Source organism: Amblyomma americanum, chromosome 2, assembly GCF_052857255.1.
Source record: "Amblyomma americanum isolate KBUSLIRL-KWMA chromosome 2, ASM5285725v1, whole genome shotgun sequence".
In the NCBI taxonomy this organism is placed as follows: domain Eukaryota; kingdom Metazoa; phylum Arthropoda; class Arachnida; order Ixodida; family Ixodidae; genus Amblyomma; species Amblyomma americanum.
In genome coordinates this window covers 170613244-170637742 of record NC_135498.1, presented here as the reverse complement: position 1 = coordinate 170637742, position 24499 = coordinate 170613244, and the positions used below count along the sequence as shown (strand labels likewise).

The 24499-nt window shown below is 45.7% G+C and overlaps 1 protein-coding gene across 3 annotated transcripts in view; it reads left to right on the top strand.

Annotated features, from left to right (window-relative positions):
• LOC144121989 (meso-2,3-butanediol dehydrogenase-like) overlaps window positions 1-24499 on the top strand; it is a 53771-nt gene that overhangs the window by 4222 nt on the left and 25050 nt on the right. For 2 of the 3 annotated variants that reach the window (XM_077655469.1, XM_077655468.1), the window contains exons 2-5: window positions 7204-7343; window positions 7967-8059; window positions 10372-10552; window positions 21107-21147. In XM_077655469.1, the coding sequence (XP_077511595.1) occupies window positions 7204-7343; window positions 7967-8059; window positions 10372-10552; window positions 21107-21147 (455 nt within the window). The remainder of the gene's footprint in view (window positions 1-7203; window positions 7344-7966; window positions 8060-10371; window positions 10553-21106; window positions 21148-24499) is intronic. The other variant, XM_077655470.1, reaches the window with a different exon arrangement.

Sequence of the window (24499 nt, the reverse complement as noted above, 5' to 3'; positions counted from 1 at the left end):
AGAAAAATGTGGACAAACATTATTTTCGGGCAAGTGTCGTGTGGGGGGTTAATGACAATGGCGGGAGCATTTAAGTGGGTAAGGTGCACAGGAACAGACGGTGGCGGAATCGTCCAACAGATAAAAATTAAAAATGCGTGCACTCGCGTGCCCCGGCCATATAGAGTGAACAAATAAACAGAATAAAATGCAAACAGGGCAGGAGACTTCTGTCATCTGGAACCTCTTCGGCAGCCAGAAACAAGGCCGAATCAGCGGCGCCGTGAGCTTAACTAAACACACGTGCACTGTGGCTGAAAACACCCATACACACAATAGAAAAATGTGGACAAACATTATTTTCGGGCAAGTGTCGTGTGGGGGGTTAATGACAATGGCGGGAGCATTTAAGTGGGTAAGGTGCAAGATAGGCGTGGGGATGAAGAAATTTGTGTGAGCTTGAAGAAGATGCCGCTGGCGAGAAACGACCGAGGCATGTCAATCTGGCACTCGTAAGGTCACCACTGGCCCTGAGAGAGGCGGATGAAGGACAATACACCTGGACTTTCATTAATGCCGTGAAGAATTGTTACAAATTTGTAAATAAAGTACGACTCGCGTTGTTTTCTTTCGCGGGTGTTGTGGAACCCAATCTGTAGGACTGTTAACTTCATTGCGTCTAATGGGTGCTTTTTCTCATTAATGTGTTTTGACAAGGGGTGGTTGGGTAGAGATAAGATATGCGCGCGGTGGTTATTAAAGTGAATTCGTAGAGGGTTGACGGTCTGTCCAATGTACTGCATACTGCACACACTGCATTCTAGGAGGTATATTACGTTGCGGGAATCACAATCACAGTTGCCATTAATTTTCCATTTGAAGCCTGAAGCTGTGCTTACTGCACAGCTTGATGTTAGTATGTGTTTGCAGACCCGGCATCTACTTTTTCCACAGGGGCCGGCACCCCGAAACTGGCTGGTTATTTGTTTTTGAGTGTATTAGAATGTTTTGAATGTTTTTCGGTCGTCTGTAGACTGCGTGAGGGGGAGCAGTGAAAATTTTGATGAGGCGCTCGCTTTGCTCGACAACGTTGAAATGTTTTCTGAGAATTTTGTTTACGTTAGGCAGGTTACTGGTGAAGGTAAGTACGTGATTTGTCCGATGATCTGTTTCCTCGCTGTATCGACGTCCCTCCAGTATTTGCTCTCGGTTAAGTTTAGATGCCCTTTCAATGGCATCGTCGAAAATGGCGGGGGGTATCGCTGCTTAATGAGGACTTCTCGAATGCGTTTGGAATTTTTTACGAAGTCCTCGTCTTGGGAACATATTCTTTTAAATCAATGTGCCTGAGAGTATGGGATGCTTGTTTTAGAGTGACGAGGATGGCAGCTTTGGAAGTGTAGGTATTGTTGGCGGTCCATCGGTTTTCTATATACAGCTGCGGTAAGTGAGCTTTCGTTTACTGCAATCCCAACATCTAGAAAGTTATTTGTGGGGTTGGAGTACGTGTATGTGAAAGATATCTTGGGGTGGACGAGGTTGAAGTTTTCAATAAAGCGTATGAGTTCTTGCTCCGTGTCAGTCCATATTAAAAAGATGTCATCCAAGTAGGGTTTGTATAGGGTGGGCTTAATGGGGCAATCTTTCAGAAATTTAGATTCAATACTATGCATGAAGATATTGGCGCAGGTGGGGCCATCCTTGCCCCCATGGCTGTGCCATTAATTTGCAAATAGTGTTGATTGTTAAATTCGAAGTTGTTATATTCGAGTACGATTTTCACCAGTATTTCTAAAACAAGTGGAGCAGGGGATTCAACCTTTCTGTTTTGTTCATACGCTTGGATCAGAGATTGGATGCCATCGGAATGAGGAATGTTTGTGTAAATAGAGACTATACCTAGTGTCCAGAAAGTCTCCTTGTGGGAGTTTGAAAGCTGCTATTGCGCGAAGGAAATAGTTTATGTCACGTATGTAGGATGCGTGTGTTGGAATATGTCTAATTAGTGTGTCAATGTAACTAGAAATTGGTTCCGTAATCGTGCCGATGCCGGTTACTATAGGGCAGCCAGGAATATTCTTTTTGTGGATTTTCGATAACATCTAGAATCGGCCTGACCACGGGTGTGGTGCGGTGAGGGCTTTAGATAACCGTAGGAATATGTCCCCATTCTTCGCAAGTTGATCCAGAGTCTCCGCTACAAAATTTTGGTATTGTGGATTTGGGTCTGCTTCAAGACGTTGATAGAAACAAATGTTAGAGAGTTGTCTCAAGCCTTCTTCAATGTATTTTTCGCTGTCCATGACAACTATACCACTTCCCTTGTCCGCTCGCTTTATTATTATGTCTGTCCTTCTGTTGAGGGCCTACAATGCATCGCGTTCGTTTTTAGACAAGTTCAGCCTCCCTGGAGTGTGGTTCTTGCAGGCGTAAATTATGTCCTTCTGGACGGCGTGGTGGTGGTTAGTAACGAAGAATTCTCTGCTATCCGCGGTAACCCGTGCCCGATCAAAAAAGCATTCCCGGAGTCGCAACATTCGTGCAAAGTTGTCTAAATCGTTTAACACCCAGAATTCGTTGTATTTCCCTGTGGTAGGGCAAAATGCAAGGCCTTGAGAGAGAGGACGGATCTTTCCTCCGTCGTTAAGGCCCTGGTTGATAGATTAATAATATGCTGGGAAGCAAAGTCGGCGCTTGGAACCGCAGGATTATTATTAGTAGGTGCCTTCATTCCAGATCGTTCTACGCGTGTTTTTTGAACTGTTGATGTTTGTGCCGTTTTTTTGGTTTTGTTGTTGGAGCTTACTGTAATTGTGAGTTAATATTTGTAGCTGCCTCCGTCCTTGATTCTTTTTCACTTGTTATTGAAGTTGACCACGCGAGGTGTCGAACTCCGTCTCGAATGAATTTTTTGCGTTTGGTCTCGCGTACCTCAGTCGCTTATTTTTTTCCTCAAAGAACATAAGCTCTGTGGCCTCCGGCGCGGTAAGGGTAATTTGTTGATGAGCGCGACTTTCTTCGATTCTCAGAGCCACCAACGCGTTCTCAAAGCAGACAATGGTAGCTACAAGAGAATTTTTTTAATTGGTTTTAATTGGTTTTTTGGGGAAAGGAAATGGCGCAGTATCTGTCTCATATATCGTTGGACACCTGAACCGCGCCGTAAGGGAAGGGATAAGGGGGGAGTGAAAGAGGAAAGGAAGAAGAAGGTGCCGTAGTGGAGGGCTCCGGAATAATTTCGACCACCTGGGGATCTTTAACGTGCACTGACATCGCACAGCACACGGGCGCCTTAGCGTTTCTCCTCCATAAAAACGCAGCCGCCGCAGTCGGGTTCGAACCCGGGAACTCCGGATCAGTAGTCGAGCGCCCTAACCACTGAGCCAAAGAGGCAGATTGTAGTATACGATTCCAATTATCCTTCTCTTCGCACAGGTCAACCATTGATGGTGTTAACGACACTTGTAAACCTTTTGGTACGATTTTCGAAGATATGGCTTTAGGCTATGAATATGTAATTCATGCTTAATTCGTTTATCCACAATTTTTCCTAATTTTAAAAATTTGGAGATATTTGAGGAAGGCTGTCGGTAGGATGAGTGAGAGAGTGTCGGCGTAGTCACGCGGCCTGAATGTCACTGCTAACGAACCCGTTGGGCCGTACCGCAGCGCTTGCGGAGATCGTAGCATGAAAGAGGGGTGGTGCTGGGAAGTTCTTTTTTCCGGCTGGATATCGTATCAACCTGGCCCTCCACAGTGGAAGGCAGCTGACGCTGCGCTGCACTAGAATGGCCTGATGCTCCACCTGGGCTTGCTGGAGTGCTGGCGCCGCTCGCTCCAGATTTCGGTGTTGTGCTGGGAGGGGGGTATACACACGGTTGGTCTTAGATGGACGTTGCTGCCGGTGGGTTCCAGCGGATAAGCCTGTTGCTGAAGTGGGTCTCTCGGCGGTGCTGTCACGTGTGGCGTCCCTGGGCGACTTCGGGATTGCGGGAACAACACTACTGTCCAATTTGCGAAGAGTTGGTGGCCGCGTTGGTGTCGGCAGTAGAACTCTACGTTGGGTCACGGTTGATCTTGCACTGCCCATCTCGGAGAAGTGCCCTGGGTTTTCTTGCGGTTTTTTGGGACGGCACCCTTGTATGACCAGTGTTTTACCCTCATCTACCTGTCGCTGCGTCTCCGCGATGGTCGGGAGCTGTGGGTCTCCGGCTGTTATGTATTCTTCCTGGTGGCTCTTGAGAACCTCTGAGTACGTGCGAGCTACTCGGGTGTGAAATTGCACGTGGAAACGGCTGTAATCACCTCTTGTCAGCAGGTAGTCTTGCCATTCTGTCAGGAAATGTCGCTGGTAGTCAAGGAGGGGGTTATAAATGTGTCATGACAAGTTTGAATGTCCACCAAAAATTGGATTAACACCATCTGCTGCGAGGACACTTGGATGGTGGATAGATCTCCAGAGAATGATTGAGGAAAAACGCATTGGTTTCTCGCCGAAAAAGTTCAACAAGCTGGCAGTTGAACCTCTCAGCCCGGCGATTGAATTTATCAACGAATCGCCAGTTACTAGATCGTCGCCGGCGGTTTGGGGCGCGGGGTAGTACCAGCGTTGCATATGTTACTTGAATTTTGGGTCGCTCTGTGCGGATGATGTTAAAGGCTTCTGCGTACCTTTCGATCGTGGTCCGGATGTCGTCGCTGCTGAGATCATTTGTACCCAAATGCAGTATCACACCGATCACACTTGGAGGCACAAAGTCCAGTAGATTCTTGAGGTCGTTGATCCTGGCTCTAGGTTGGGTAATGAAGGCCGGGGAGCACCGACTCGCAGCGTCAAAGTGGTTGAAGAGGTGTTTAGTCTGTGAATCTCAAATCACGGCCCATTTTGGCTGATGAAGAGGAAATTTCCAACAAACTGTTTTAGAAGCGTTGCTAGCAGCCATCGAAGAAATGAAGTATAGAAAGTTAAATGAATTTCGGTGCTAGAGGCAAAATGCAAAGTTGAGAAACGCTTCATTTAGCCATAGATTTATTTTGAGTCGACGTTCCTGACAAAGCCTGTCCTTTCTCAAGACTGCAGTTACAGCGATATTCTTCCTCTTAGGGAGTTGGCATTGGCACACATATACGACATATGAAGAAAACAACAAGAAAACGGATGCTGGAAAGAAGACGGGCACAAAGAAAAGAATACTAAAAAGAGAGAGAAAGAGAAAAATAAAAATAAAATAGAAAAACGCGCTGTCCCCCGCCGCCCACCCCGGAGCCGCGGGGAGCTGGCCCGGGAAAAGAAAAAAGAAGAAAAACGAGGAGCGGGAGGGGATAATGTGAGCAACGTCTGAGGCCTTCCTTCCTTCCTTCCTTCTTATAATGGCCACCCCTAGAGGCAACAGAGCGGCGGCGAGTAAGGTGCACAGGAACAGACGGTGACGGAATCGTCCAACAGATAAATGTTAAGAGATGCATGCACTCGCGTTACCCGACCATATAGAGTAAACAAATAAACAGAATAAAATGCAGACAGGGCAGGAGACTTCTGTCATCTGGAACCTGTTCGGCAGCCAGAAGCAAGGCCGAATCAGTGGCGCCGTGAGCTTAACTAAACACACGTGCACTGTGGCTGAAAACACCCAGACACACACAAAAAAAATGTCGACAAACATCCGAGTTCCGACAATCATCCCACAAACATCCGGGGGGTTAATGACAATGGCGGGAACATTTAAGCGGGTATGGTGCACAGAAACAGATGGTGGCGGAATCGTCCAACAGATAAAAAATAGAGGTGCGTGCACTCGCGTGCCCCGGCCGTGAATGGTAAACATATAAACCGAATCAAATGCAGACAGGGACAGGCTCTCTCCGAAATGTCGGCTCAAAATAAATCTATGGCTAAATGAAGCCTTTCTCAAGTTTGCATTTTGCCTCTAGCAACCAAATATATATATATATATATATATATATATATATATATATATATATATATATATATATATATATATATATATATATATATATATATATATATATATATATATATATATATATATATATATATATGAAGGGAGCCAACAGTCACCGCCAACAGCCACCGAAACCAACCAAATTACACTGGAGAATGTTTCTGTTGTTTTATTTTGCGGTTTTGATCAATTAAGAATAATTCTGTGATTTATCTGTGAGTTAAAACAATTCGTTATAAAGGAAAAGAAAACCATGCCGCCGGTGGGATCGGACTCCATGTACTCATTAATTTCGCATCCAGTGCTCTCCAAATGAGCTGCGGCAACGGCTGTCCAATCTTCTGCTTTCGGCAGTATTAATGTTTGCGTGTAGGCGAAACTTGAGCGTGTTCACTAGCATTACCCTCGTCCATAGCGGTGGACGTAGTACGTCCTGTATTACCGCGAGTGTGATGTGGGACGTCATCTAACGGTAAGGGCGGGAGCTGTGCAAGCACTCTCTATGCTACCTGTGCCTCCAAGTCTGGCAGCATACAACGGAAGGGAAATGAGGGGCTAGTTTGACATACATATGAAGGAAGCCAACAGCCACCGAAACCAAGTTGCACATCATACGGAGGTCGTGGGTTCGTGTCCTACCAGCGGCATGGTTGTTTTTTCTTCTGCTTTATAATTAATTGACCTTAAGTGACAGAGTAATGTTCGAAGCTTGTTTTTCTGTTTGGGGAGGGCCGCAACGAGTGCCGTTTCTTCATTTAGGAATGTTTTCTCGAGAGGCGTTTCAAGCTGCATTGTGCCGCCTTGTTACGACCGCGCGTTCAACCTGATTTCGACGTAGTGAGACACAGGCACGAGCTATGCGAATATGGTGGTCACGCGACGGCTTTCTGCTTGTACTACGAAGAATAGAAACGCGCGTTTGTCCAGCATTTTTGCCTTCAGAGCTCAGGGGTGTAAACATATTTAGAAAAACAACGCAGTGGTCCAGTGGTTGTGTGCATTAGTGTTAAGAGAACAATCCACGGTGGACCAGACGGACAGTACTAAGCCCCAGAACTCGTTATACCGGTTCCATCATAAAGCACACATTACTTATCCCTTCCCTTATGGCGCGGTTCAGGTGTCCAACGATGTATGAGACAGATACTGCGCCATTTCCTTTCCCCTAAAAACCAATTATTATTATTAAGCACACGTTACAAGAGGTTACTGGGCACTCCTTGTATCGCTGTCTGAAGAAAGCTGTTTGCTTCCGTGTCAGGTGCCTCGTTGGGCATCGGCAATGGCACGGCGGTGCACTTCGCCTCTCTGGGCTGCTGGCTCTCGCTGACGGCCAGGAACAAGGAGGCTCTGGAGGAAGTGGCCGCGGCTTGCGTCGAGCAGGGGCTGCCTCGAGACAAGGTATTCGGCACAATTCCTGGTTTCTTCTTTTTTACCGTCCAGAGGAAGGAAAAACTTCCTGTTTATTTTTAAGAAGTGACAGCGAGACCACGTCGACATTGGGGCAGGTTCAGTAAGAGGCGATATGAAAGAGAGTACGTGGGCGCGTAGACGCCGCAGTTCCCGATGTGCCGAAGAGTATCGGCGGCAAATGCGCATGTCCCGTAAGCATGGCAGGCTGCTCTTTCCGCGCCTGCGCCTGGTGCGCGGAGGCCACGCGCTCCTCTGTTCCCTCTCACAGTGGTTGAACTTGTAGGTTTAAGTACATTAAGTGCACCTGCACCAATGTGATGCTGCAGCATACCTACCAGACTCTACTTACCTGTGCTTGTCGCGTCCCCCGTAGCTGTAAGCAGGGCAGAACTATAGTATCAACGTGCTTCAAGTGGTGCAGTCGCAAGCACGGGCCATGCACAGCCAATCGCGGATAATGAGATAGCACAAGTGAGGGCATGTGCTGGAGCTTCCGGATGTTCCGCTAAATTGAGGTATGCTTCGCATAGCCTCAAGGCATCGTGACGGCAAGATTAAGGCCGAGAGAAGCGACCCCCTCTTTTGTTTCGGCCATCTTTTTTCATATCCAGGTGCTTGTCGTACCCGGTGACGTATCGGTTGAAGAAGACGTCGCAGCTGTGGTGGACAAGACAGTGGCGCACTTTGGAAAAATCGACGTCCTTGTGAGTTTATCGCTCTGTTTCACTACTGCTACAATTTTGTCCTCTACCACCAGGAAAGTGAAGGACAGATAAAAAGGAAAAGGATACGCCTGAAATAACTTCCTTGCGTAAAAACAGTTTTATAAGCAATTGGTTTCTCAGGCCGCCATTTCGCTCGACTATGACAACGCACGAGCCAAAGTGTTACCCTCTTTGCAGATTGTCATAAACTGGCATGTATACCAGGGAATTTTTTTAACAGTATCACAACAGCGGCAAGGAAGGCTGAAAACGGCGTGAGCGTGACCCCCGTGACCCCCGTTCGTGTGTCTTGCCCGATTTACCGCCTAGCTTTGTCACAGGCCGATACGCCTGTGTGTACGACACTCGAGTGATGCTGTTAAACAAATGGCCAGGTGTAGAGCTAACGCATTGCTTACCCTGACACGCCGGCCCAGGGTGGAGAGAGAGAGAGAACAATTTCACTCTCAATTCAAACGCTCAGTACATCTTGCACTTGGTTGACTAGGTCGAGCTGCTTTTCCATTTGCTCTGAAGACAACCAGGCACTTCAGGGAGGGGTTAAAGGGAAAGGATATAAGGCAGTGAACCACTTGAAAGGACGCGATAAAGGACGGTACTTCAGAAGGGACTGCAAGTGCTGGAAGTGAATCCGGATGGAAGTTTTTATCATCTGGGGACGGCCTTTACAAGTTGTGAACGATTGGCACCTTTGGAGTGGCCGTGTAAGAACAAGTGTTTCGCGGGTAAAAGTGTAGAGCAGATTCGATTTGTATTGCGGCCCTCTTCATAGAGCACCGAGAAGTACCAATTAGCATGAATAGCTTTTTGTAGGAGCAACACTAAGCAAATACAGAGCAGTGCTTAAGAGGACGGGGGTGGGGAGAGGTCAAAGCTTTTCACCTAACCTGCGTGGTGCATGTTTGGTCTTTCATGAACAGCCGGGTGCATGAAAAAAAAATAGACACAGGAAAGACATCCCAACGTTAAAGCCGCCGCGGTGGCTCAGTGGTTATGGCGCTCGGCTGCTGACCCGAAAGACGAGGGTTCGATCCCGACCGCGGCGGTCGAATTTCGATGGAGGTGAAATTCTAGAGTCCCGTGTTCTGTGCGATGTCAGTGCACGTTAAAGAACCCCAGGTGGTCGAAATTTCCGGAGCCCTTCGCTATGGCGCCCCTCAAAGCCTGAGTCGCTTTGGGACGTTAAACCCCAACAAACCAAATCGAACATCCCAACGTTAGCTCCATATTTACACAACGTTGTAAAAATCGTGAATTTTTGCAGTTGCAAGCATTCCTTCAGCTTTGCCATTACGTGTACTCATTCCCCTTGATGTGAACACATCGTAGGAATATTTTTCATATTTCTAGTTTTGAGGCCTGCTTCAGTGACTCAATTAGCACTTGTACGCATGCACTCCCATGTACCCTTTACTACAAACGATTAATATAGTTATAAATCGTATAATTTTCCTGCTTCTGATACTAGTGGCTCGTATCGAGCCCTTTAATATCCCGGCTACGGGTTTGCTCCCGACCGAAGACATAGCAGCAAAGACGTTATCGGGAAAGCATCGTCTGTAAAGCAAGTATTGGTTTTTGATACCAAATGTGTGGATTGTTTTCATGCTATGTTGTTTTGTTCACGCAAGAGTGCTTTGGAAACACTGCATCGAACAAGGTAACGAGGCTGCTTGACCTCAATTATTCAAGTATTCATCGACTGTAGAAAACAACGCAAGGTGAAGCGTTTCCTTTTTTGCAATAGAGAGGACAGTCTACAAAGAACTTGCGTTGGAAGCTGTAGTCAGTGCGCGCAGAATTTGTCGGAATGCGAAGGCCACGAAAGCTGAAGTCATACTCCAGTTATGCGGCCTCACCTCTGGAAACTCTTAAATAAAGATATGCTTTTTATGCAAACGAAAAATAAAGGAACTAAACTAAAATTCCAGTTAGAAATTCACTCGTGCACCTTACACCATGCCAGTAAGTGAAACGGCCAAGCAAATAATGACGATCAATAGCGCACCCAGTGCGCAGAAATATCTGAAAACTTAAGCACCCTTCAATATATGCACTAGATAGCAGTTGCCTTAACAAGCGGTATTTTTAATGTTAAATGCTACTTTTAGGCTAGTTTAAATAACCATGCAGACAACGTGTTCCAACACCCAGTGTGTGTATTGAGCGTCAGTGATAATAGTGTAGCTTCACCTCTATAATCGTGTCCCATACAAGCAAGCGTGTATGACCCTTTCCACAGCACTTAGTTGCTGGTTCACCCACTGGCGTCTCCCCTCCCTCCCCCGCAGGTGAACAACGCCGCAATCGCCATGAACGGAAGCACAGACGGGGCACCCATGGAAGATTTCGAGCGCGTATGGGCAACTAATCTTCGCGGCCCCCTCTGCATGATTCGGAGCGCGCTGCCTTACCTCCGTGAAAGCAAAGGTAGGCGTGCGAGAAACTTCGCAACTTTACGGGGACCATACGGTGCGTGAAATCGTTTAAGTTTACCTGTCTTGTGTCCTGAGAGTGACGCAAAAGAGCTTGACGATGCCTGAAGATGCTTTTGTTAGAGGAGAGTTTCTAAATCCTACGACAGAGGGTAAATGTTGTTCTCGCAGCACATAATCCCTTCAGGCGCTAAGTATTATCCAATGTATAAAAAAATCTTCAGAATCGCAGGATTCTTTAAGTAGGATGCGGGCATAGCTCAGGAAAAATTCCTATCCTCGCAGATGCTTAAGGTTCCTATTTTTGCGAAACCCTCATATCTGCACGTTGTTAGAACAGCTTTCAGGGTCTCGATTATACTTTTGTTAAGTGACTTCTGATATAAGTATACGTAAACAAATCAATGCATTTTATGCGTTTTAAGAGAACAATCAAACAAGCTTGAGTTCACCAGCATCAATAGATCGCAGCATTCTAACAGCAAATGTGTATTTTTTGCGAAAACAGAGGTTTTATAAGCTACAAAAGGGCATAAAATGAAGTACGGATGTCGCCATTGCAGGCCTATTGCAAATGCTAGGTTACACTGCCATTTACGTCATAATAATTATCACGAAGTGCTTCTTTACAAAAGTTTCCTTAGGCAGTCTATTGGCTTTTCATAGACATCTGGAGAATAAACTCCACAAAAACTTCTAAAAATCTTATAGAAGAGTGTATAGGCAGTACAAATCGTATAGACTGTCTATACACGATCTATAGATTTATGGCGATAGACTTTTAGCAGACTGTTGTCTACTGGCCGCCTAGACTACGAATAGACAAAATGAAATATTTATAGGAAGGCAAAAAGTCAGTCTGTAGACCATTATTATCAAGGATGTTCAGTGTAGACGCCACGAATTTGAATGTATTGGCAGGTGAACTTTTAGGCTGCAATTTTCTCAACAAAAGATACGTATTTTGCTGCCAAACATGAACACACCCAAAAGAACCGTAGAATCAATTTTTAATAAGTACAGAATTAGATGTATTATTATCAGCGTCCCTTAAGCCCACCTGTGCTTGCAGAACAAACAAACTAAAATGCGCACATACTAGAGCCGTGCCAAATGTACCGCGATACGTGCACGCATCTTTCTAAAAAACAAAGTCTTGGATTCATGTAGCCGGCTTGGCATGAACCGGTTGTACGGAAGATTTTAAAGTTTCACCAATGCTTTGTAGTGTCCTCGTTCGTGGATATTTCGCCTTTTATACGACGATTTGACGGTGTTCAGATCGCGTGTGCAAATAAATATACACACAGCGAATGGAGGGCATAATTGAACAAGATGAGGGAGGGAACATCCGGTGCTCTGATCAATGACTGAACAACAGGGTTCATCTTCGTCTGGAACGAACGCAATTCTTGTTGCTGAAACATCCATAAGTGGACTAAGGGTTCCTACTCACCTCTGCTTCAACTTCGTGCTGTCAAGGATTCTCAATGAGCGACCCAAACGCGGTTTCCTTTTTTTATTATGTAATGGATGAAAGCACTCACGAAAGACATTGCCAGTGTATCTTGTTACGCGGACAATAATGTGCCTTGAGGCGTCCAAGCGACTGCTCACCTTTAAGGCAAGCAGTATTCGACGAAAACATTAGTCCTCGTTTTACGTTGTTGTGGATCATTTCCCGATTTAAATATAGCAGCTGCGGCCAGGGACACTTTGTGGCCCAGAGTGCACCTTAAACACAACTTTCTCACGTATTCTGGACAGATCGATGACAGCCATAGTCATTCCGGACGTAATTACTTACTGCTCACTGAAGACCGAGAATCCCTGTCAAAAAAAAAAGAATAATAAAAAAGAGCACTAGCCCATTGCTTGAATCGTGAACGTCACTGCTGTGCTCACGGAAGTGGATTTTCAGGCAGTTTTTCGATGGCATTTTTCCTGCAGAAATTCAGTCGGACAGTGTCATTTAATCGATTCCGCGCATTCTACGGAGCGCATGAAGTGATTCAGTTTGATAATAATTTTAATTTTTTTAGAGTGAGGGCTCGCCACCACAGCTCTGAAGTCTTTGTGGGTTAAAAAATCATTTTTTCAACCGCGCATTCCCTTGACTTCGCGAACTGGTGGAATAGGCGACCAGTATAAGGGATCACCTCATAATAGTCGCTTTCTGGAGTTCCCGTTGCTTCGGGTGCTTTCTTTAATCGCCGCCAAACATCCTTTTCCTTTGATATCCTCCGGCACTAAAATAGGCAGCGGAACTGAGCCCGATAACTTCAAGGCGGTCGAGCCGCGCTTCAAAGCTGTTGCTAATGATGTTCTCGCATGATTTGTCCACGTCGCTACCCTCCCACTGCTCCGAGCCTCATAATTATACTTCTTTGACGCACCCGTGTTACAAGTCGCTACGAAACAAATAATCACATTTTAGACTCTTTAAATGCCTATCTTTGTAACCAAGCATATCAAACACATACTCACTGGACCCATATCAGAGCTAACGAAAAACGTGGAGGTGTCCATCTGAAAATATTCTTTCTATAACAATTTTGCGTGTTTGGGCTGAGGTGATCCTGGATAAGTTGTTACGTACGTCAGTGCAGTTTTGCAGTGTACATATCTGAGGTCATTTCGCCTTTACATACCAGAACTTTGTAGTGTTCACGTCGCGTCTACGAATGTTGACGCAACGCCTGAAGGGGATATAAAAGCTGGAGTTCAGCAGCTTAATAGCAGAGCTTTGTGTACGCAAGCAATGATATCTCTAATAGACCATCTTCAGTCTATAAAGGACTCAGTAAATTTTACTGCAAGTGGCATGAACTCTACGTTACTCAACGGTGAGTTTACTCGGTGCTATTACACGCTGTCACCTTCTCCGTGCAAAGAAGATGAGGCTTGCTGATAAGCTGAACAAGTGTCGACGATAAGAGGGACGGGAATTAACGTCCCGCGAAATAGACCTTGGTATCATATTTGAATATGTTTAAGACGACAAGTGCTGTAAATGTAAAAATAAACAAAACTATATTTCTGAGTGGCAAAAATTACGCTAGGGCGGAGAGACAGGGTCGCCTTGGGGAAGAGCGCTGGTTTCATGATGACGAACTGATGCACTTTCATGCGCACTGAAGTCTCAGTCCATGGCTGCTTTTCTAGTTAGCCTTAGACATCTCAGATGTGATGGGCTGTAGTATCTCCGTCACGTATGCTTATCAAGGGTGCGACCACGGGAACACCGCTGACAGGGCTTGTAGCGTCGGGAGCACTATTTCGAAATCATAGCCACTACAGCGCACGAATGCGACCCAACCAGTGCCAGCCAAGCACAGCTACGCATCTGAGTGTTAAAAAAACTGACCACTGTCATGTTGGATGTTGTTGTTGGTGGTGGTGTTCCACTACTGGTGGGATTAGCCTTACAGCCGCCTGTCGGCAGTTGCTGCGCTTGCATGTTGTATGTTCACAGGGTCTGAGTGATTGGTTTTATGAGCACTTATTTAATGGAAGCACAGTTGCATATAGCTGTAAACCTTGCTAGTTTAAAGGGGTACGGTCACAAAACTTCGAACACAAACAAACAGTATCATTTGCTTAACCGGCGTAAGGAGGTACCTTCTAGGAAGTTTACGTCACTGGCGTTGAGTGGAGCCTAAGTTAATATGATTTTGAATGTTGGCCGAAGAGCCGCTTGGCACTCTCACCTGCATCGAGTGGCGTCAAAGTGCACTTTCCCCGATTATTGGGACGTCACCGAACCCACTGGTTGTTCACAGGAACAACCAGTGCATGACGGCAAGCATTATCAAGCATACGTCATCAAGTATGTGGTAGTCCAGGTTGGCCGGGCGGCCGTGACGTCAAAAAACACTTCAGCGCTGGCTGCGGCTGAAGCTGCCAAAATGATTTGTGGGCTCGGTAGCTGTGCATCAGCGCAGGCTACTAATCCGATACTTTTCACAGTGCAGTTGTTTGCCTTCGCTGTGCAACTGCTTTTCGCCGCTCTACCGTCTGCCTCCTGTTCATCAGTTCTGACCACCGCCCCGAAGTTCCTTGAAAAAGGCCTTTTTCATGCGCCTGCCCCATCACCGTTGCTGCCCCATCGCCTACCCTCATCGCCGCCAGAGGACGTCATCTTGGACCATCAGTGGCCAGTCCGATCACCAAGAACATCATTTGATAATTCTATCAGCCATATAAAGCCCCTGCTTTCATCGCCGCCGCTCTGTGGGCTCGGTAGCTGTGAATCAGCGCAGGCTACTAATCCGATACTTTTCACAATGCAGGTTAGTAATAAGTTTTCCCTATTTGCTAAAAAAACCAGTAACTACTTTTTAATGCAGCTGCCGAGCCCTCAGTGCTGCTGTAGTATTGCTGCCGAATGTTCACGTGTTCTTCGTTTTCTTTTACTATTGTCAGGCGATGTTGAAACTAACCCAGGCCCCGACCGTTACGACAGCATACTTTCCGAGCTCCAGAAACTAACTACCGGACAAGCTACATTAATTTCAGATCTGCAGGACATTAAACACCCACTGAAAACTACCGAAACAACCTTGACCGCCTTAAACAAGCGCATGGACACTCTGAAATCGCACTACGCCACACTTTCTACTCTCCATTCTGAAATAGACGCCCTGAAAACTTTAAACACTGAACTTACCTGCAAGGTCGACAAACTGGAAGCACGTATGGACGATGCAGAAAATCGGTCTCGCCGTATCATTCTCATATTTTACAATATTCCTGACACTAACCCCACTGAAACGTAAGCAGACTCGGAAGAAACAGTCATTCGCCATTGCTCCACTCAACTAGGTTTTGCCATCAAACCCAATCTAATCGAGCGTGCTCACCGCCTCGGGCGCCGCTCTACTGATCGCACCAGGCCAATCATCGTTAAATTCACGTCATCTAAAACTAAAGAAAGCATCCTTTCCTTAGACAATAAGCTGAAAGGCACCAACTACAGTATTGGCGAAGACCCGTTCCCTTCCCGTTCGTAACGCCCGCAAACGTCTTGTAGCCTTTGCCAAGTCGGTATCCGATAAATTCTTTTTGCGCTTCAAAACATTACACATTGGTCCTAAACGCTACATATTCGATGAATCATCGCAAACAGTCAGAGGTAAAATAGCAACCATCTCAGCCCCTGTCGACAGATCGTTCTAGGCATGTACACCAAGAAGCCCTTTCATTGTCAGCAATCTTTACTAACGTGCGAAGTTTCATTTCAAAGCGCGACATTGTTTCCCATATCGTCCCTTCATCTGCCAGTAACATACTGGTCTTGACAGAAACGTGGCTTAACAGCGATATCTCCGATAGTGATGTGCTTGCTGACTTGCCCAATTTCTGTGTTTTTCGCAAAGATCGCCCAGATCGAAGGGGAGGAGGGTTACTGATTGCTACCGCTCGAGACCTATCATGCTCAGCCAATAACCTTTCATCAGATATAGAAATAATATGGGTTTTATGCCACGCTTCACCTAAATCAGTTGTGATCGGCGTTTGCTACAGGCCTCCTAACAGCCCAGATTTCTCTCGAAAACTTGGTAACGCATTGAATGAAATTAAAGCTAAACACCCTAACACATGCACACTCCTAATCGGAGACTTCAATTCTCCGAGTATCGACTGGAATAATCTAACCGCTACAGGTCATAAGGATGCTAATGAATTTCTAGACATTTGCCTTAATTTTAACCTCATTCAAACTGTGTCCGAGCCAACTCGTGTAACCGCAGACTGAGCAAATATTCTAGACCTATTATTAACGGATAACCCTGAATGCGTTCATTCTATCACGTATCTACCAGGCGTCAGCGATCATCACGTCATACATGCTGGCTTCACGATTAACCCATCCTTATGCGCAACAACTAAAAGAGCTATCCGATTATACGATAAAGGAAACTATACAGCAATAAATAATGAACTTCGCGCATTTTTGCCAGCATTTCAATCTAACTTTAATCAAAGATCCATTCATGATAACTGCTCCTTGTTTAAGAGGAAAATCAACGATTTGGGCGACAGGTTTATTCCGAACATAAATATACGAAGTAACCCTCAAAACCCATGGTTCACAAATACACTCAGACGCCTTGAAAATAAAAAGAAGCGTCTTTTCCGGTCGACCAAGTTGCTTCCTAGCCAGAACGCTTGGAACAAATATTACGCAGCCGAAAAAACTTACCTATCAAGTATTCGAGAAGCCAAACGCACTTTTTTCAACTCCGATCTGCCTAAAATGTTGTCAACTAACCCCCGTAGGTTCTGGCAAGTCATTAACCCCCAGCACACACGCACTATTTCCCTCACCGATGGTTCGGGTGAAACTGTATGCGAAACAGAATGCGCCAATATGTTCAACGCAGCCTTTTCTTCCGTGTTTACTAATGAAACAGATCCGACATTTCCTTCAAACGCCCCAGTTATTCAAGATACTATGCCTTCTCTTACATTTTCTTCAGCAGGAATTTCGTCACTAATTGAAAACATTAAACTTTCATCCCCTGCAGGAACTGACAATATCAACTCTAAAATACTAATTAATATCAAAGATATGTTCATCTCTGTTGTGCTTGTTATTCGCTTAGTCCCTCTTCACAGGTCAACTGCCCATAGGCTGGAAAATTGGGAAGGTCGTTCCAGTCTACAAATCAGGTAACAAGAACACGCCACTTAATTACCGTCCCATCTCTCTAACTAGTATTCCCTGCAAAATCATGCAACACGTCATCTATACAAATATCATGGCATTCCTTGATTCGAACAACTTTTTTCAACCTACTCAGCACGGGTTTCTCCGGGGTTATTCCTGCGAGACCCAACTTGCTACGTTCATTCACGATCTGCATGCTAACCTTGATTGTAATCTACAGACTGACATCGTATTTTTAGATTTTGCAAAAGCCATTGATAAAGTACCCCATAAACGTCTGCTGATAAAACTTTCCCAATTAAATTTTCACCCCCATATTTTGAAGTGGATTGAAGAGTTTTTAACTAATCGTTCCCAGTTTGTCTCCGTTAACAATAAGAACTTTAATTCACTCCTAGTAACGTCGGGCGTTCCACAGGGATCTGTGCTTGGCCCACTACTGTTTCTCATATACATTAATGATCTGCCTTCAAACGTAACATGTAACATACGCATGTTCGCCGACGACAATGTACTTTATCGTACTATTCTCACCACTGCTGACCAATCTTCTCTTCAAAATGATCTCAGTGCTGTTCAGGAGTGGTGTAATAAGTGGCTAATGGAACTTAACCCACGTAAATGTAATCTTTTGTCCATCAGCCGCCGCCGTAATCCTCTAATTTTCTCTTACGAAATATTAGAAGTTCCCGTACAACTAGTTCAGTCATACAAGTACCTAGGCATAACAATTTCTAGCGATCTTTCTTGGAGCTTGCATGTTACTAACATAATATCGTCAGCAAACAAGACGCTAGGTTTCCTCAGAAGAGCGTGTTGTCGGGCAAGTTGGCTTTGCATGATATGAAAGAAGTTAGCGCAAAACTTAGACAGAGACCGAGAAAAAACACACAAGACGACAGACGAGCGCCATCTTTACCATGCTCCAAAACATGTAAAGTTATTAGCTTACAAATCATTCTTCAGGTCCAAACTAGAAGTTGCATCGCCAATTTGGAATCCTCATCAAGCTTACCTCATCAATGCCCTAGAATCTGTTCAAAATCGCGCTGCTCGCTTCATTCATTCATCGTACTCTTATGACATCAGCGTTTCCTCCTTAATAACAGCATCCGGATTATCACCATTATGGCTCCGCCGTCGTATTGCGAGCCTGTCTTTATTGCACAAATTCTTCCACAGCCCTATGCACATCGCTCCTTATATTTTTCCGCATCACGCATATCTCATCGCACCAGCCATCACCTACAAGTTGCCCGTCCACGCTCAAGCACCGTCACTTTTATTAATTCCTCCTTTCCTCGTGCAGCCGAAGACTGGAACGGCCTTCCAAACAACGTTGCCATCATCACTTGCCCAAGTCTTTTCGCTGAAAATGTAAAAACTTTCCTGTTATTGTGAATATGCGCTTTTAATTGTTGCCACTCCTTATGTAACACGCCTCTCTTGGGCCTTTAAGGTAATAAAATGAAATGAAATGATAATGAAATATTAACTTTGCGCACCGGTGTTTTGAGCTCATTTTCATGATTACTACGCATATAGGCATGTTTCCAGAGAAAAAAAAATAAACGGGCACCCCAAAATCCAATATCCTGTTTAGTTACAGGTGCTCAGTGAGACAAGACTATTTTTTTTTTTTAAGGACAGCACAGTTTTCTTGTCTTCTAGGTGTGTGCAAACATATTGGACACCGAGCTCCTTAACGGGTATAACTTGGGTTTGTAAGCGTCTTCACTGGTCAAGCAAAAAATAATTCAGGGAAGGTAAATTGGATTGATGCGGGGGGCATACCACAGCATTTTTCTCTCGCTGTCCATTCTATTAAAATTCTGATTTTATTCCTCTTCTCATTCTGATATAATTCTGATTCTTTTCTTATCGCATTTCTATTCGTAATCGCTTCTTTTGTTCACTTTATTCTTGAGCATTTTAATTTTAGCTGATTCATTCTTAGTCCAGCGTCTCACTCCTCTCTCCTACAAGTGGAGTGAGACAGGGGAGAGGGGACGGGGATGGGGGTGCAGAGAAAAATCCTTAACTTCAGCTCCCACCTACCACGGCTGGCAGCAGGTGGCTTCACACGGACGCCTACGCCAGGACAGTTTTCGCCTTCATGGCCCTAGAAATGCTATCGCACTAAAAAAATGGAACATGTGCCTCTTGCATGCGGCGTTAGCGCGGCGTGAAATAAAGGCCCGGCGATTGACATTGCTCGAGGCCGTCTTTCCCTGCATCTTTTCCAGGCCGTCATGTGCTTCACCAAGCAGTGTACGCTATGTCTCGTTTTAGGTGAAGCGACCAATGTGTGCTGATGTTCCCGCGCACCCGCCGCGGTGGCTCAATGGCTTTGGCGTTTGGCTGCTGATTCCGAAGTCGCGGCTTCGTATTTCAACGAAGGCGAAATGGAAAAAGCGGTCGTGTTCTGTGCTACGTCAGCGTGCGTTAAATAATCAGGAGCTCGTTTACACGCCGTACCTAATACTCCATTTGTCGCTTCACGATGTTAAACCCTATAATTTAGAGTTTATTTATATGTGTAAAATTAACAGCCGGGAAGAGGCCAGAATGGGTCAGGGAAGAAACGCGACATAATGATATGCGCGCCGAAGCAGAGACGAGATGGGCATGGGCTGAGCATTTAATGCGAAAGCATGATTACCGACGGCCCCTTAGGGTGACGGAATGATTCCGAGCGAACGCAAGCGTAGCAGGGGACGGTATAAAGTCAGTTGGGCGGATGAGATTATGGAGCTTGACGGCGTAAGGTGGCCGCAGGTGGCACAGGACAGGATTAATTGCAGTTATTTGAGAGAGACCTTTCCCCTACTGTAGATGCAGTTAGGCTGCTAATGCTGCTGATGATGATTAATTTGTTACGTGGCTCAAGCGCCGCTGTCTCGAGGCATAATGAAGTGATCAAGGCAGCCTCTTACCAATCTACGAATCTAAGCGTAGCGGCGCGATTTGATTCCGTGTTTTATAATATTCGAGTGGACGATATTCCATACACGCATGTTTATGTTCAGTCGCGTACTGCGCATTCAAACATTATATGCAAGAATGACGAGTACATTCAGTGGTGTTGATTTGGAAAAGAGAAACCAGGCTCACACCTCCTGCCTGATAGCGCCAGTAACTGTTTTGAGTTTCCGCGCATATGAAGATTTCCCTCTCAAGTCTCCGCGCATGTTTGTTACGAAAAGAGAAAACAAAAATGAAAACGCGCAGTATTCAAGATGTGCTGAAAACGAAATGGAGTAAACGGGTCAAAGGCTTCTGCGCATTCACGTGTTGTGCAGAAAAGGCACTTAGACCATTCATCGATCAAAGTAACTTCTTTGTCCGACTGCTAGCGCTAAACGTGGGACAGTTAGCAAAGCTAAGAACGCTTCTCCTTTCCAGATACAAATTCTGTCGGTTTTCACAAGAGCGCTAATTTCGTGTCCGATCAATTTTAGGCTTTGAAATAAATTATTTTTATATATCGCACTGATTCAATGCAATCAACAGAGACCGATTAAAGAGTGCTAAATACGTGACACGATTTGGCGAACACAAAGCAGAGTTCTGGTCATGGTTGTTTCCAAACAGGAGCCTTGTTCTCAATGGTGTTAGTTATTTTCAGTGGTTTTCGATACATTTATGGCAAGTGAACTGCACAAGATGCACATCAGACCAACGCCAAATGCAGTGGGATGTGCTGGAGTACCGTCACTCGCCTGTATATTTCCACAGCAAAACAATGGCCTCCGAAACGTGGGATACTTGACGAAAAACTTTGCCAGGATCACTTTGTCATGATAATTGAGGACTTTGTCGTTATCTGACCAATGTTGTCCGTGCTATCGGTAACTCTGCACAACGTTTATACCATTCAGATCACCGTATGTGCTCAGTACCTTCTTTCTTTTGCAGGCAACATCGTGAACGTCTCAAGCATCGTTGCTCAAGCCGTGGTGAGTAAATTTCACAGAAGATCCGTTTCCCTTGTTCAGAGGCTTGCTATAGGCCACCAGATAACGTTCAAGGGCCTGTCGATGAACTATTCGACGTCTTAATGGAAGTCCAAATACCGCGGCTGTGGCTCACTGGTTATAGTGTTCGGCTGCTGACCCGAAAAACGCGAGTTCGATCCCGGCCGCGGCGGCCGCATTTCGATGGAGGCGAAATGCTAGAAGTCCCTGTACTGTGCGATGTCAGTGTACGCTAAAGAACCCCAGGTGATCAAAGTATCCGGAGTCCTCCACTACGGCGTCTCTGTCACGGATCTCCCCGGAAAATACTCGGACCGAAAGAATGGACTAGGCGACAGGTGTAACCACACAGACGCGAATTTAATACACCCTACGTGACGCACCCACTAGCACACAAAACCAACCAACAAACAAACACAAAACACAAACTCTATAAATACACACGACCCGAGAACACTGCTACTAGCGTCTACTATAGCGTTCTACGGTTAGCGGTCGGCGTTCGTGCTCACGGTTGCTAAGGTGCGGTTACGATGTTGCATGGGTCCAGTAGCCAGCGTCGAGATGGCATTCGACGAGCTCAGGCTGGCGTCATTGGCATCGTCGTTGGCTGCGTCGTACAAGCTCCAGGTCCAAGCGCCCGTGGAGCTGATGCCGGTGATGTTGGCGTTAGGGGCACCACCCGGATGGGTGGCAACAGCGCTGGAGACACCCCTGGCCGTAGCAGGTGGTAGCTTCCTCAGTTAACTCCCCGGAACGGGCTCAGTAACGATAGGATGTCCACGATGCGAAGCCGTAGAACGCGAACTCACCGGAGCCGTAGCCGGCGTCGCTCTCTTCCAGCCGAAGCGCCCCTGATCCGCCGGATCCTCCAATTCCCTATTCTTCCTCCCCCGTGCCTCACTCTCCCTCGCCCTTTTATAGCCTTGGCGTTAGTACACGTATGCCTTGTCGTCGTCTTCTCCTTCTTCTCTTCTCCGCCAATCATCTCTCTCAACCTCATCGAATGCTTCTCCACCAATCATCTCTCTCCACCTGACCGAATGCTTCTTCTTCATCTTCTTTAATCTTCGATTAATCCACGTCGTCTTCTTCACACCCCTTTCCTTCATAATTTTGTTTTAGACTCCCTATTACATGTGACAAGAGCCCCCTCTCTCAAGAGTTTTTCCATGAAAAATTGCTCACGTCATCCTCTTCAAGCCACCCAGCCAACCGACTATCTTCTGTAGTGATTCTGTACACACAACACAACACACCGCAGATGTACAGCACATACCAAAACCACACCACCAACACAGCACACCAAACTGAATTTTCAGAACACCAACACACCACTGCCGGTGTCCGCACAGAGTCCTTAATAAACTTGTTGATGTCCACAACACACTCCCCTGTATAATCACATAACACCAATAACAGCAACAACAACAACAAGAAGATCAATCCCAGAGATACATTAGCACAGCAACAACAACAAGATACATCCCAGAGATACCTAGAGCTCTTCTGTTAGCTCTACTCATGAAGTCCGCTCCAACGTTATCTCTGCCTTTAATATATTCCATCTGAAATGAGTATTCTTGCAAGGCCAAACTCCATCTCATGACTTTACTATTGTTAATTTTCGCCTTGGTTAAGTATTCAAGCGGCTGGTGATCCGTTTGAATTCCGAAATGTTGCCCATAAACATAAATGTGGAATTTCTTTACTGCCCACATTACCGCCAAACATTCCTTTTCAACAGTGGAGTAGTTGCGTTCACTAGCCGGTAATCTCTTACTTGTAAAAAATACCGGATGTAGCACGCAATTCTCTTCTTGCAAGAGTACGGCTCCTAAAGCTCGTTCTTATGCATCAGTGCGAAGCACAAACTCCATATCCAGATTCGGAGCAAGCAGAAGAGGCGCATTTGCCATATGCCATTTTAACATCATTAATGCATTTTCATGTTCAGCAGTTCAGTTCAGCTTGTTGCTTGCCCCCTTCTTAGTGAGTTAGACAAGGGGATCGGTTATGTGGGCATAATCGGGAGTAAAGTCCCTGTAGTAACCTGTTAAACCCAAGAACGACTGTACCTTCTTCGTGGTTGTCGGTGTCTGGGCCTGCTGTATTTTGTCCAAGATGTCGTCTTTCGTCGCGATGCGGCCCATCCCCAGCTTGTGTCCAAGAAAAGAAATGGCTTCAAAGCCCACCTCACATTTTGACGGTTTTATGGTCAACCTGGCTTGCTGAATTCTATCATAGGTTTCCCAGCGTAATTTTATGCTCTTCCCACGTATCTTTTGCCACAAAGATGTCATCAATATAGTGTTCTACATTTTGGAGCTCATTTAAAACCTTCCTCAACAGCTTCGTGAATATTGCAGATGCTGTCTTCAAACCAAAAGGCATGAATTTAAACTGGAATAAACCCGCCGAGCACTAAAAGGCAGTCTTCTCTTTAGACGAATCTTCCATTGCTATTTGCCATTACCCTTTAGCTAAGTCAAATGTAGAAAAAAAAACCTTTTGTGAGCCACCTTAGCGAACACCACGTCCGCTCTTGGTATGAGTTCGGCATCGGGCACTATGATGTCATTTAGCCGATGAAAATCTACACACAGTCGGTTAGTACCATCGGGTTTTTTGACAACTACGAGAGGCGCATTATATGCTGATCACGACCTCTCAATCACACCAAGCTCCAACATGTCCCACACCTCATTTCCAATTGATTCTTGAACTATTAAAGGTAGAGGGTATTGCCTCACGCTGATTGGTCTGTCTGTAGAGAGATCTAGTTGCAACATAAGACATCTGTTTTGCCTGGCAGATCCGAAAACACATCCCTTTGCTTTGGAGTAGGGCCTTTATCTGTGATCGTCTGTCTTCATTCAAATTGGGGTCCATTAGTGCCTTACCCCAACCTACCCTTTTCTTCCCACTGCACGTGGGCACCTCGGCTACTACCGAGCATGCTACATTGGGGGCGCACTGTACGGGAACTCTTGCTTCGTACTTGTTCAACATGTTTGCATGCAAAACGTTCTTGGTGTTATTTATCAATAATTCATAATCCATGTCATTTTTCTTCTGTGTCACAACGTAAGGGCCCTTCCACTGCATCAGTAACTTACTATGAACCATGGGTAGCAGGATAAAAACCCCATCACCCGGATTCAGATTCCTGTGAGTGGCGTTCTTGTTATGGTAGCCCTTATATCGTTCGCGCGTCATTTCCAGGCCTTGATGTGCAAGCCTGCATGTTCCTTCCAACTTGTCCAGAAACACAAGAACGTATGTATATGTTGTCTTGAGATCTGACGCAATCTCTTTATTGGCCCACAGCTCC